A 14,845-nucleotide genomic window follows, 5' to 3' on the forward strand; every position below is an offset into this window, starting at 1 on the left:
TCTATCAAAGCAAACCACCATCTGGGTTTTCCTGGAAACATGAGCGAAGCCATCTGGGGGAGCTGCTGCTTCACCCTGTATCTGTCTAAGGCACTGGGACAGATTGCAAACGATGCCTACTCCCTCGGATGTGTAGCTCAGCTTGTCTAGCAACAGCTACCCTTCCCTGAGTACTGGCTGACAATGTGTCTTCTGCTACACCAGCACATGTTAGATTACCTCACCCCTATTCCTCTTGAAATTCCCAGTTTCCTGTGCACGCCACCATTACAGCCCTGAAGATGTGATGTTGTCATTGCCAGTTTACATATCTGCCTTTCACTAGCCTAAGGGCTTAAGAATGGCAAAGGGTATCTTACTTTCATCTCTATTCTATTTTACAGATGAGGAAAGCGAGCCTCCAAATTATTTGGTCATATAGCTAGTACACTGGCAAGCTTGCATTTGAACTCAGGTCAGACTCCAAAGTTCATGTTTAGGGTTTTTAAAAGTCAATTTCCAAATACTCTAAGAAACCCACAAAATCACCAAGAAGCCCTCATAAAAGTTAGAGCAAGGCCACAGAATTTGGACTCAGTGGGGTTGCAGCCTGGAAGCTGACTGTGAGCCAGCCCTGGTAAGTGAATGCTACAGGCATCCATTAAGTAGGTATTTACAAGGAAAATGAGGATAGGTCCTTTCCCTAGCCGAAAGAGTAGGTTTCACCTGATGAATGATACCGTTCACTTATTCATCATCTCTGTTCTGTCCAAAGGGCCCAAGCAGACTTAAGTTTGTGCTCTGTCCGAATTAAGGGCAGGGGTGAGCATATTCCACAAGGCAGGAGATAAGATGGTGACTGCACCAGGAGATAGGCAGGGAGCTAGAAGGCAAAAAACCCACGAGGTGCCTCCATACTGTAACAGTCCTTTAGGTCAAAGAAGAATAATTGCAGCAACAGAAATGTATACATCAAAACTTATGCTGAGGTTATCTGAATAACTGTGTGTAGTTATTTTCTTCTGCCCTACTTTACATGTAGTAAACATAAAAAAAAAAAAAAAAAACAAACCTTCAGGCTGTCAAAATTGTTCCAAGAGGAAGCAAGGAAAATCCACGTTCCGGACTGGGTCCAGGGAAGAACTCTGCTTCTGAGGGGCAGCATGGTAGCAGCAGTAGAAATTAGAGGATGGCCCTGAGCACAAGGCAAACCCAGGAAAAATAAAACTGGGGATAATTAGCCAGCTGCCTTTGACATCTCCCTTTATGGAGTTCCATATGATAAGGGGCTAGAATTTGATTCATGTCCCTGGTCTATGGGTGAGAGGGAATTATTACCTGGGTTCTCCCTTAGCTTCCCTAGAACTACCACCAAAAAATGAAGGGACGAAGGGCAGGAGGAAGAGGGAAAGGAATTCTCCCAAGGCTCTTCAGTCTGGTGTCCTCAAAGCCATCTACACCTGCCTAAAAACAGAGGCAACTTAGCTGTCAGCTAGCTAACCAGGGACCTCTGCTTCCAGAAACCATGGTAATTCGGACTTGGAAGTACCTCTGCATATCTGTCAAAGTAACGAGTGGGAGAAATAAAGATAGAAGTCAACAGGGTTTTCAATGTGTTTTTTTATAGAACCCTAGGGATTCTTATGGGTTGGGCTACAGAAAGGCAAGTAGGAGGTGACCACTACTTCAACCAATGTAGTGACACTTTTATTTTTTTAACCTCTTTACTGAGTTATAATTCACTACCAACTTAGTATACAACTCAAGGGTTTTTAGCAAAATCACAGAGGTGTACAATCACAAGTCTGAAATACTTTCATCAGCCTGAGGGAGATCTGAGTTGCAATAACCCCAAAAAATGGATAACTATGAGCTACTTCAGTCTCAGTTTCCTTACCAGTTGTATGGAAAAATTACTATCTACCCCACAGTAGAGGTTTCTTGTAAAGATGATGTGAGCGAAGTACCCAGCACCATCCAAGCACATCACAGACGTGTAGGAATAGAAAAAGAAATAGTAATACAATTGCTGGCAACTAAACCACAGGCTGGGGACTCTCTATACAAGAGGTCATTTCATCTTTGCCATAATCTTTCAAGGTAAGGATTACTATCCCTATTTGACAGCTAGGAAACGTAAGCTTACAGAGAACTTTCCAAAGTCATACAACTATTAATTGGTGAAAGTACACCTAAAACCCTAATTTTTCTTGCTCCAATGCCTGTGCATTTCTTTGCTTAGTCACACAGCCTTTCAGCAGTCTCAGTGTTTTCCTTTCTTAAACAATACCCCTCTTATATGTCTTTCTCTAAGTCTTTCCTAATGTTTTGACTATAGTGATTTTACCTCCATTCAGATTCTATATGTGATTCACAGAACAGGGCAGAGGGGCAAGGAAGGGGTCACAAACACATCTGGAGCCCAGACCCTAGCAACTCCTAGACACAGCCCACCATTGACTTAGCTGCTATCCTGGCCAGGAACTCACAAGTCAGAAGTACTCTGTCCCCCATATCATGGACCAGCTAACTCTATACTCTCACTCTGTCCCAGAGAAACAATTTAAGAAGCACACAGCAATAAGATAGGATCTTTGCTTTCAAATTGAAAAACACATAACTCATCACCTTTGTGTGTAAGGCCCTGTGACAAGCACTGTGGGAGAAGCAGTGATGGATGAGACCTGCTTCCTGTTCCTGGAGGCACTCACAATCTGGTAGGACAGACAGATAAACCCAACTAATTACAATATGGAGCAGAGCAATATGCCAGATGAGGGCTTCATGCCCAGTACTCTGGAGTATGGGAGAGGAAGGGTTACTTCCCAATGTAGGGGAACAAAAAGGATTTCTTGGAGGAAACATTTAGTCTAGGGCCAGTAGTTCTCAACTGGGAGAAATTCTGTCCCCTAGGACAATTGACATGTGCTCAGTTGCTCAGTGGTGTCCGCATGACTGCAGCCCACCAGGCTTCTCTGTCCATGGAAAATATCCAGGCAAGAATACTGGAGCAGGTTGCCATTTCCTCCTCCAGGGGATCTTTCCAACCCAGAGACTGAACCCTCGTCTCTCTCATCTCCTGCACTGGCAGGAGGATTCTTTACCACTGCACCACCTGAGAAGCCAATTGACAATTGGTGATAAAAAAAAGTTTTGGGTTATCACAATTTGGTGGGTTTGGGAACATGGTGGCTGCTATTAGTGGCCAGTGTGTAGGGTTGGTGCTAAATATCCTACAATCTGGCCCAAAATGTCAATAATGCTTGCAGCTGAAAAATCCTGATCTAGGCCTTGGTGGACAAGTAGAATTTTCACAGGCAAAACTGGGAGGCAGAGCGATGCCCAGATTTATCTGGAGCAAAGGCATAGCGATATTAGGAGCATGATTGAGATGGCTGCAGCATACAGTAAGAGAGAGCAGGGTAACAAGGACTAGTCAGGTGCTGAGCTAAAGTCAGACTGCAGGAGCACTGATGGGCAGGTCAGAACTTAGTTTAGTAAGTGAAGGTAGGCCACTCTCTTATCATTTCATCATCTCTAAACAGTTAATAAAACCTAGCTCTTAGAGTGGTTGAGAAGTAAATGAAACTGTATATGTACTTAGCCGGCAGAGGACTTGGTACGTTCTTTGGATGCTCCTTTTCCACCATACTCCCTTCACAAGGTAGACTAAGGTTCAGAGCTGTGCTCTAGAAATTCCAGTAGTAGTGCAAACAGTGTCAGACTTTATTTTTTGGGCTCCAAAATCACTGCTGATGGTGATTGCAGCCATGAAATTAAAAGACACTTACTCCTTGGAAGGAAGGTTATGACCAACCTAGATAGCATATTTAAAAGCAGAGACATTACTTTGCCAACAAAGGTCTGTCTAGTCAAGGCTATGGTTTTAGTGGTGATGTATGGATATGAGAGTTGGACAGTAAAGAAAGCTGAGCGCCGCAGAATTGATGCTTTTGAACTGTGGTGTTGGAGAAGACTCTTGAGAGTCCCTTGGACTGCAAGGAGATCTAACCAGTTCATCCTAAAGGAGATCAGTCCTGGGTGTTCATTGGAAGGACTGATGTTGAAGCTGAAACTCCAATACTTTGGCCACCTCATGCAAAGAGTTGACTCTTTGGAAAAGACCCTAATGCTGGGAAGGATTGGGGGAAGGAGGAGAAGGGGCCGACAGAGGATGAGATGGTTGGATGGCATCACTGACTCGATGGACATGGGTTTGGGTAGACTCCGGGAGTTGGTGATGGACAGGGAGGCCTGGCGTGCTGCGATTCACGGGGTCACAAAGAGTCGGACACAACTGAGCGACTGAACTGAACTAACTGCAAAAAGGCAAACTTTTAGGCAATAATACAATCAAAATCATCAGGGTACAAAGCAAGTCATTCTAATAAAGTGCTAAATGAGCGATGGAGACTGCACTGCAGGAGTTAATACTGAGATGAGAGAGATCAGAGGGGTGAGAAAGTCAGGGAAGGTTCACAAAAAGTGAGGTAGGGGCATTCCAGAGGATACCTAAGACTGATACAGACAGAACCAGGGGTTGGAGGAAGGGATATGAGAACTTAATCCCCAGAAAGGAGAACTATCTAAGCAAAGAAAGGCACCTGGAATAAACATGGAATGACTATGACCCAAAGAAAGACAAGTGTCAGATCAGAGTGGTAGGAGATGTGTCTGCTGCTGCTGCTGCTGCTAAGTTGCTTCAGTCGTGTCCGACGCTGTGTGACCCCATAGACGGCAGCCTACCAGGCTCTTCCGTCCCTGGGATTCTCCAGGCAAGAACTCTGGAGTGGGTTGCCATTTCCTTCTCCAATGCATGAAAGTGAAAAGTGAAAGTGAAGTTGCTCAGTCGTGTCCGACTCTTCACGACCCCATGGACTGCAGCCCACCAGGCTCCTCCATCCATGGGAGTTACCAGGCAAGAGTACTGGAGTGGGTTGCCATTGCCTTCTCCGAGGAGATGTGTCTAAGGCTGGGAAACTGCCTGGCGGTCCAGTGGTTAGGACTCGATGCTTTCATTGCCATGGGCTGGCTTCAATCACTGGTCAGGGAACTAAGATCCTGCAAGTTGGCAGTACAGCCAAAGGAAGAAAAAAAGGCTAAGGCCAGATTTGAAGGGATGGAGTGCCAGGCACAGGAAGTTGGATGGAATAATAAAAGGAAACTCAAGTGTAACTTAGGAAGATCACTGAGAGCATGGATATGTGCTGGTGGAGGAGAAACTAGAGGCAAGAGAATACTGAGAAGAGTCCACAGCTACCCAGATACAAAGAAATGAGGTCCTAAGCCTGAGGAGGGAATAACAGCTATTATTAGTCATGATGATAACTTATGAGCATAATGCAGCTATTTATCCTCATCCAAATTAGGGCATGCTGGCCACAGCACTGGCTCTGTGCGAGAAGCACACAGGGCCCTATGGACCACTGCCCCCCCAGTCCATCCCTACTGATCCTCTGGCTATTTGCAAGTGGAACTGCCAGCTGCCCCCCTTAGGGTTTAGTTCGCCCAGGCCTGGTTCCACCTGGGGCCAGAGTCCATTCTTCCCCAACTCTCACAACCTCTGAGGACCTAGCATGCCTCTTGATGGAACAATTTAAAACAGGTAAGAAGCAAGTCAACTTTCATCCTGCTGAAGTCAAGGAGATCTGATGACCCTACCACAACACAGCCTTGTTCAAAATCCTCTAGCCTTCCAGATAGGTAGGAGGAAAATACAAGTTCTCACCTAGACCTTTTCAAAAAATTAAGGCATAGGCAGGAGGCTGAGTGAGCTGACAGAGAAGCTATGGCCCTAGAAACATGTGTCCCTGCTCTATCACCCCCCACTTCCCTTAACATCAGCCACTTGGATCAACTGCCTCCTGCAGTGGCCTGGTTCTCGGCACGTCGGCCAAGCTGCTGGGGGTGGCTCCCAGAGTTGAATGCACTGATGCCCTGGGATGATGAGGGAACTGATTTGGAATTCTTGTGATACAGGCTAGCCATCACTATCTGTACCATCATGCTGCTGCTGCTGCTGCTAAGTCGCGTCAGTCGTGTCCGACTCTGTGCGACCCCATAGACGGCAGCCGACCAGGCTCCTCCATCCCTGGGATTCTCCAGGCAAGAATACTGGAGTGGGTTGCCATTTCCTCCTCCAGTGCATGAAAGTGAAAAGTGAAAGTGAAGTTGCTCAGTCGTGTCCGACTTTTCACGACCCCATGGGCTGCAGCCTACCAGGCCCTTCCGTCCATAGGGTTTCCCAGGCAAGAGTACTGGAGTGGGGTGCCATTGCCTTCTCCGACCATCATGCTGAGGGAGGGATAAAACATGAATTTGGAACCTATCATATGCCAGCCTTTGTACTTGGTGCTTTGCATACATTAACTTCTTACAACAATCATGTAGCGAGTCATCTTCCTCAAATATTAATAGCTGAATAACTGAGGCTCAAAGAGGTCAAGTGATTTGCCTATTTGTCATATAGCCAGTAAGAGGCAAAGCCAAATTTTGAACATAGGCCTATCTATATCAAAATGCAAGCTCTTTCTGAAGATAACAACAAAAACTTTCATGGAGACTCTTCTATATGCCAGGCATTCCACTAAGTATTTTATATGCACTATTTCTTTTTAATCTTTATTTATTTGGCTGTGCCGGGTCTTAGTTGCAGCACTCTGGATCTTTGATCTTTCTTGAAGCAAGAGTGATCTTTGGGTGCAGCATGTGGGACCCTTAGTTGCAGCATGTGGGACCTAGTTCCCTGACCAGTGATCAAACCTGGGCCCCCTGCATTGGGAGCGTGCAGTCTTAGCCACTGGATCACCAGGGAAGTCCCTGTGTGCATTATTTCGTTTAATTTTCGCAATAACTTCATGAGGTACCCAACATTATCACTCCACTTCTAATGAGGAAACTGAGGCTTAAAGAGATTAAGTATCTTCTCAAAGTTTCCAAAGCTGGTAAAGGGAGAGCCAGGTTTAAACCTAAGTCTGTGTGACTCTGCGGCACAAGCTCTTAACCCTATGCTATATTCTACAGCAGACACAACAGGCACTAACGGAAGCTTAAGTATTATTTTGCAACTTCCCAGTTCAGTTCAGTTCAGTCGCTCAGTTGTGTTAAACTCTTTGCGACTCCATGGACTACAGCACACCAGGCTTCCCTGTCCTTCACCAACTCCCAGAGCTTGCTCAAACTCATGTCCATGGAGTCAGCGATGCCATCCAACCATCTAATCCTCTGTCAACCCCTTCTCCTCCTGCCTTCGATCTTTACCAGCATCAGGGTCTTTTCCAATGAGTCAGTTCTTTGAACCAGGTGGCCAAAGTATTGGAGCTCCCGTTTCAGCATCAGTCCTGCCAATAAATATCCAGGACTGATTTCCTTCAGGATTGACTGGTTTGATCACCTTGCAGTCCAAGGGACTCTCAAGAGTCTTCTCCAATACCACAGTTCAAAAGCATCAATTCTTCGGCACTCAGCTTTCTTTATGGACTAACTCTCACATCTATACATGACTACTGGAAAAACCACAGCTTTGACTATATGGACCTTTGTCAGCAAACCAATGTCTCTGATTTTTAATATGCTGTCTAGATTGGTCATAGTTTTTCTTCTGAGGAGCAATAGTCTTCTAATTTCATGGCTGCAGTCACCATCTGCAGTGATTTTACAGCCCAAGAAAATAAAGTCTGTCACTGTTTCCATTGTTTCCCCATCTATTTGCCATGAAGTGATGGGACCGGATGCCATGATCTTACTTTTTTGAATGTTAGTTTTAAACCAGCTTTTTCACTCTCTGCTTTCACTTTCATCAGGAGACTCTTTAGTTATTCTTCGCTTTCTGCCATAAGGGTGGTGTCATCAGCGTATCTGAGGTTATGGATATTTCTCCTGGCAATCTTGATTTCAGCTTGTGTTTCATCCAGCCTGGCATTTCGCATGATGTACTCTGCATATAAGTTAAATAAGCAAGGTGACAGTATACACCCTTGATGTACTCCTTTCCCAATTTGGAACCCGTCCATTGTTCCATGTCTGGTTCTAACTGTTGCTTCTTGAACTGCATACAGGTTTCTCAGGAGGCAGGTAAGGTGGTCTGGTATTCCCATCCAGTTTGTCATGATCCACACAGTCAAACGCTTTAGTGTAGTCAATGAAGCGGAAGTAGATGTGTTTCTGGAATTCTCTTCCTTTTTCTATGATCCAACAAATGTTGGCAATTTGATATCTGGTTCCTCTGCCTTTTCCAAATCTAGCTTGAACATCTGGAATTTCTCGGTTCATGTACTGTTGAAGTCTAGTTTGGAGAATTTTCAGCATTACTTTGCTAGCATGTGAGATGAGTGCAATTGTGCGGTAGTTTGAACACTCTTTGGCATTGTCTTTCTTTGGGATTGCAATGAAAACTGACCTCTTCCAGTCCCGTGGCATTACAGCTTCCCAGGCTTATACAACCTATGCATCTTCATCCCCCAAAATGTGTGATCACACCCTTGTGTAAGACTCCCAGCTCAGTCTAACAGCATGCTTGCTGCAGTGATATTAGTCAGTCATTCCACATACGAACATTAAAATACAAGTGTCAGATGTAGGTAGCTTTTCTGGAAATATAGAGGAAACAGAAAAGCAGCAATAATTAGCATTCACTGAGCTTGAATTGTGTGTCATTGCTATGCTAGGAACACTCTTCTTAATTAACATATGATGAAATTAACTGTAGTGGAGGGGGGTGGAATATCTTCTTATGAGCCTTAGTACATATGTAAATTCTTATAACTGCCCCACAACCCAGACACAGGACAGTTTTATTACCAAAAAACAAGAATTGTTTAATGGCTGAACAAATGTCCTTTATTTTCTATGTAGGCACCACAGAAGAAAATAAAACTGCCCTCAAACTGTCTGGTCCAGTCAAGGGGCCAGTGTTTTTAGGAAGGCTCTTGTCTGCACACCTGAGACTGTCAGAACAGGCTGAAATGCCATACCATGGCTGCAAATCCTTTGCCCAAAGGCAGTGTCCCCACCAGAGGTCTCAGTAGAACACAGGTCATGAATTCCCACCCTGCCAGGCTGCAAGAACTCCCTGTCAGCTTTACAAGGAGGACATCAGTGTCAATAGTGCTATCTTGCTCATCTGAAGGGCCTTCAATCCTAGGCTGCCTAGGATAAAAGCAAGCAAATATGGCACTTGAGAAGCCAAACTGGCTTCCTCCACACAAATGACTACATATTTTCTATAAAATGGTGGCTGAATCTCAGTGCACAATAAGTCTAATTTCATAGCTCATAGCAGAGATAAAACAATTAGAAATGAGAATGAATCAAAGAAAAGACAGGAAACTATAAAAAGAAATCACAACAATGCATATAGAATTGCAGGCACTAGGGTAACAGTACAAGAGGTTGTGCAGACCTGTTCTGAATGATCCAAAGAAAGTTAAGACTGTTCACAATAGTCTGTAAGAAGGAAACCTGACCTCAAGAATGGCTAAAATTTTTAAATATCTAGAAATGAGGTTAACAGTTCAGTTATCTGAAAAACTTACTGATATGAGGCTGAATAAATGAGGTCTGAATATAGTATCCTTGCAGACTGCTGCTAGGCTCCTTGGGTAATCAGCAGTTCTCTTAAATGGGTCATAAAAAATCTCAGGTCCTTGATCGCCAGCACAACCAGGGTTCATCTCTGCTGTCTCAGAGTCCATAATCCGATGTTCCAAGCTCTGAGCTGTCCACCCAATGGGTCTAGTTAGACCCTGAACTCCATATATGTTCAGACTGTCTTAAACATATCGACTTTGCTACCACGACTATCTGTTTCAAAAAGAAAGTTGCTTGTGACTGATCATGAGAAACCCAGACTGGCAGGCCCCTCTGCCTACCAGAGGCCTGAGACTACAGGGAGAGTAGATGAAGCCCAGGCAGACAGAAGCTCCGCTGAAAAAGAACAGCTCACCACTGGCACAGGGAAGAGCAGGGTGACAGCTTTTGGATTATTTTAGAACAGTTTGTGCTGATGAGCTTTTTGTTGTGGTACATTCCTCTAAAAAGAACATTTTCTTCCTCCCCTCATTGACAAAGTAATTCAGCAGAAAGTGAAAAAAGAAAGAGGAGCAGATGACAAAGATATCCAGGAATTTGTGGATCTTGGAACACATCACCTTCTTGACTGTGGTGCCATGCTCCTCCCAGTCGGGTGGCCAGGTCCTCGGAGAGACATCAGGAAACCTCTCGGCCTCTCTCACCACCAGGAACATGGCACTATTCCCAGCACAGACAAATAAAATTTGGGTCCTTTGAAAGCCAGTGACACTTCTAGATGTGACCAAAAGCTCAGATACGTTCATCATGGCTGTTGTCCTTAAAAACCTACAGCTGCCAGATCGTACACGTATCTCAGCCTGGTTGCCTGGGCCCCCTTTCCTTTTCAGGTTTTTGTCCTGTGGTTTTCTACCACAGTCACTTGTCCAACCAAACCTACCAACCATGCTTCTTCTTGCCTCCACATCTTTGCTCACACTCCTTCCTACTGCTCAGGCTGCCCCACCCCTTTTCACTCTATCCCAATTCTATGTTTCCTCCAGGAAGTCTATTTTTCTCCTCTCTTCAGACATTATCTAGTTCAATCTGATACAAGGATCCCCTCGGTAGACCAATCAATGGAGGGTTGTGTTCTACTTGCCCACCTTCAGTGACAGGGAGTTCACTACCTACCTACCAAGGAAGCCTCTTCTATGATGAGCTAGCACTGTTAGGCGATTCTTTACTCCAGAAGAATATGCCTATATTTTACTTTCCCCACAGTGGTCCTGTCCTGCCCTTAGAATAAGAGAAACAATACAGCAGTACTTAACAGCATAGGCTTTGAAATCAGATCTGTGCTCATACTCAATGTGTTTCTGAACGAAAATGCTTAACCCTTCCGAAGTTCCAGTCCTTGACGATAATACCAATTTCATAAGGCTGTTAACAAAAGAGTAACTATGCAAAGAGCTTAACACTGTCCCTTGCATCGAGTAAGAATTTCATTAATAATGTTAACCATTATCATCTTTTAAGCCTGATCCCTCTACTTCTATTTTATTTGAAGATAGGAATGATATTATCTGAATCTTTTCTTTTCCAGGTTAAAGTTTCTTCATTAGATTGTAAATTATACAAGGACGGATGTATCACTACGGAATTATATGTATTTACCGTCACATCCCCACGTCTAGAACAGTACCTGGCACATATATAATCGATACTTATAGACACTGAATTGTACTGAATGCTCTCCATTTTATGGTTTCCACACCCCTCATCAGTCATGTCACTCCTCTGTACAGGCTTTCACTGCTTCAAGATGTTTCTGACAATGTGAAATCCAAAACTGAATTCAAAATTTAAAAGTGGACTAACCAGCAGGAAGGAGAGACCAGAATTACCTCCTCTCTCATGATATACACCATATCACTACTAGAGATTTGGCATAACTTGGCAGCTTCATCAAACTGTTGGCTCAAATTGAGCCTGAAAACAATTGAAATTTTTAAATCTTCTCACACATGATGACTTTGTACTCTGGGCTCTGTGGAACTAGAGCGGTAGCAATGCCCAAAGGTGAAACAATAACAGGGCTCTTCCATCCAGAGATTCCTCTCAATCTCACTGTCTGGACCACTCAACTGATTTCTAGCAGTTGCAGCCTGGAATTCAGAATGACCTTTCTAAGAACCTCTGTTTCTTCTTCACAAACAGAGTATAAGTTTCCAAATAGCAAGATCTGACTACCTGGCCTTCTCCTCCACATGCCAGCAGAGGGTTGAACACAGAGTTAGGACAGATGGGTGCCCTCCACCTACAGCAGGAGTACAATCAGGATGCAAACTATACAGACCAGCCTCAGGGTTCCCTCTCCCTCTCAAACAGAATAGCTCTGTCAGTGTTGTGCTTCCAGCTGGTAGGCAGACGGGGGCTGGTCCAGGCACAGAGAGGTAAGCCCTGCTCTCTGACAGGCCGGCTCCTCGAGGCTGCTCTGCTGAGAATCACCTTCCCTGGTAGGGAAGTGACCCTAGAGAACAAGCCAGTAGCAAGAACACCTCTCCCCAGGGAAAAGCCTGTCTAGACAGCTTCAGGGACTGTTCGCACAGGCAGAGAAGAGAGCCATGCAGGGTGAGGGAGCTCACCTCATCACTTTCTTCCACATCCACGTCACCATTGGCATCATCATCCATCAGCTTGTGGATGCTGCGGACTGCATCAAAGCTGAGCTTCTCATCCTCACTGTGGCACAGGGGCTTGTCAATCCGGCAAAACTCTGTACAGGAAAAGCAAGAGACAATGTTACAGGGGACTGCTGCCCAGCTCTATTACCCACCTGTCTCACTGTCCCTAGCTTCTAACATCTGACTCCACTTAACAGCGAGAAGAGTGTTTCTTATTAACTGTCTTCCCCATTTAGGAACAATGCTTTATTATCCTAATAGTCTCTTGGCAGGGAAGTCAAGCATAGGACTAGGATTACACTGGGATCTACACAAAGAACATGAATAAATAACTCAACAAGAAAAAAAAAATACAAGTGAGAGAAAATACAAATAGTCAATGAACACAGGAAAAGGTCTCACTAATAATCAAAGAAATACATATTCAAAAGAAACAACAAATAAATGTAAATTAATACAATCTTTCTAGAAATAGGAAAACAGCCCATTTGTCCCAATGCCAGAGTACTACATAGTTTTCCTCTTTGTTCACTTTGTTGCTGCCCATATACATAATGCCAGTCACAGGCTAACTAGGGAAACCCTCCACATCTCATGCCTTCTCCGAGACAGCCTTCAGCTGTCTACCTATTAGATGTCTAAGGTCCTGAGCATACCTGACACAACTGCATGGGAGGTGTGGAGTGAAGCTTCCTCTGCCCACCACCATATAGTTATACAGCAACAAAACCTCCCAGTCCATTTCATGACACCTAATCCTCTCATGAACCTGGAAAACACCTAGCAGAAAGAGCCCAGAATCTAGTTGTAGTTCTACTATGTGGCTCTAAGGAGATCACTTCCCTTCTTCAGGCTTCGAGTCCACTATTTGAAAAAGACATTTTAACTAAAGTTTTTGGTATTTCTTCCAATTCCTAGAGTGTAAAATTTCTCTTTTCTTTTGACGTTGATCTTGATAACTACTTTCTAGGCAAAACACTCTTCAAATCATCCCCAAAGAAGATAGAAGAAAGATCCTATTTCCCAGATAATAGAAGTAGTCACAGAAGAGGAAGCAAGGACAAGGTGAAGAAGCTGTGGCTGTGAAGCCTTCTAGAAAGCCCTGATCAGAGACCTGAAATGCTCTAATCCATCTAATCATTTACTTATCTGCTGGTCAGAAACAGAGACAAGATCGGACAGGTCACCTCTCTATCACTTGCTAGTCACTCAAATCCTTTTCAAAATGAGGAGGGTTATAAATATTAAATTTTTTAAGCCTCAGATGTAACTCAATAAAAATGTGTTGAATATTGAAGCTCACAAATGTTAACGGATGTATCCCAAGTCAAAAGCCACTACAAAGGCACAACAAGAGCCCAGGTCTGCTGACTCCCAGGCCAGCACTTCACCTGCCTGCCTTTACACCAAGGTAACCAGATAGTTTTAAGTTAGTTGTATCTTCTGGAAGCCACGGATGGTAATGCTGGTAAGAACCACACTGAAAAAAATGGCCTTATAAAAGAAAAAAGTAAGATAAATAGTATGCATACAAGAGAAATAAGTACTTCCATAGACCCTATGTTCCTCTTCCTCTGTCCTGGCAAGCTGGAGTGGGAAAGGAAGGTAGGGTAAAGGCGTGGTGGACACTGAGGCAAAGAGTAGAAAATAGCCCAAAATTAAGGCACTGTTTCTCATTGCGTCACCAACAAGAGCTCTTAACATGATTGCTTCATTCATGGACTCCTATCCACTCTTATCCAGTGCTTATCCCAAACAAACTGCAGTAAGTAATGACTAGTTCAGAGATGAAGCACACAACACTGAGATTAGCATAACCAACATAACACTTTCCTTCCCTTATTCCTGTATTTATACTACTCAAAGGCATATATAATTGCCTGTAAGAGCTTGTTTGATCAGCATATGATATGCCCACTCAAACAACATTTATTGAGTACTGTTTATATGTCAGGATCTATAATCAGCACAGGGGATGAAGAGATGAAGCAGACCTCATCTTTGCTCTCAAGGAGCTCAGTTATTAAGGCGAGGGACTCTGCCAGGACCAGCTTGGGTGAGCCTCACAGTGTTGCTGTACCTGCTTTTATAATAGCATTTATTGACTCATATTTAAATTATATGTGCTCATGTCTGTTTTTTCCACTATGCTTTGGGTATGAATGCCTCAAAATATAATATATTAGATTTGAAAAAAAAAAGTGGGGGAAATAGGCAATTAAAATACCAAGTGCTAAGTGCCATAATAGAAAGAATTGAGGTTATGCTAGGAGTCAACAACTTCTTCTGTAAAAGGCCAGACAGTAAACAATTCAGGATTTATGGGCCATACAGTCTCTGTTGCAGCTATGTAACTCTGTCATTGAACACAAAAGCAGCCAAAGACAAAACTTGAGTAAGAGAACTCAACTGTGCTCCAATAAAACTTTATTTACAAAAACAGATAGTGGGCTGGATTTGGCCCTTGGACCATACTTTGTTGACACTGTTTCTGGAGCTCCCTCGGTAGTACAACTGAAGCACACTGGATCAACAGATTTTTGACCCAAAACAAAGAAATCTAATCTTTTCATTAGCCTGTATCCACACACAGGATTATCTGAAGTAAAGCACTTCTATTAGGCTTTTAAAAATAATGGAAATAGTTTACCAAGCTCTAGGGACTGAGGTCT

General features: G+C 43.8%; 1 protein-coding gene across 19 annotated transcripts in view; it reads right to left on the reverse strand.

Annotated features, from left to right (window-relative positions):
• STIM1 (stromal interaction molecule 1) overlaps nt 1-14,845 on the reverse strand; it is a 192,344-nt gene that overhangs the window by 66,345 nt on the left and 111,154 nt on the right. For 18 of the 19 annotated variants that reach the window (XM_081539275.1, XM_081539269.1, XM_081539271.1 and 15 more), the window contains one exon: nt 12,135-12,265. The exons of the other annotated variant lie outside the window; for it this stretch is intronic. In XM_081539275.1, the coding sequence (XP_081395401.1) occupies nt 12,135-12,265 (131 nt within the window). The remainder of the gene's footprint in view (nt 1-12,134; nt 12,266-14,845) is intronic. 19 annotated transcript variants of the gene reach the window in all.

This window comes from Giraffa tippelskirchi, chromosome 11 (assembly GCF_054371585.1).
Source record: "Giraffa tippelskirchi isolate mGirTip1 chromosome 11, T2T-mGirTip1v1.2.pri, whole genome shotgun sequence".
Taxonomy (NCBI): domain Eukaryota; kingdom Metazoa; phylum Chordata; class Mammalia; order Artiodactyla; family Giraffidae; genus Giraffa; species Giraffa tippelskirchi.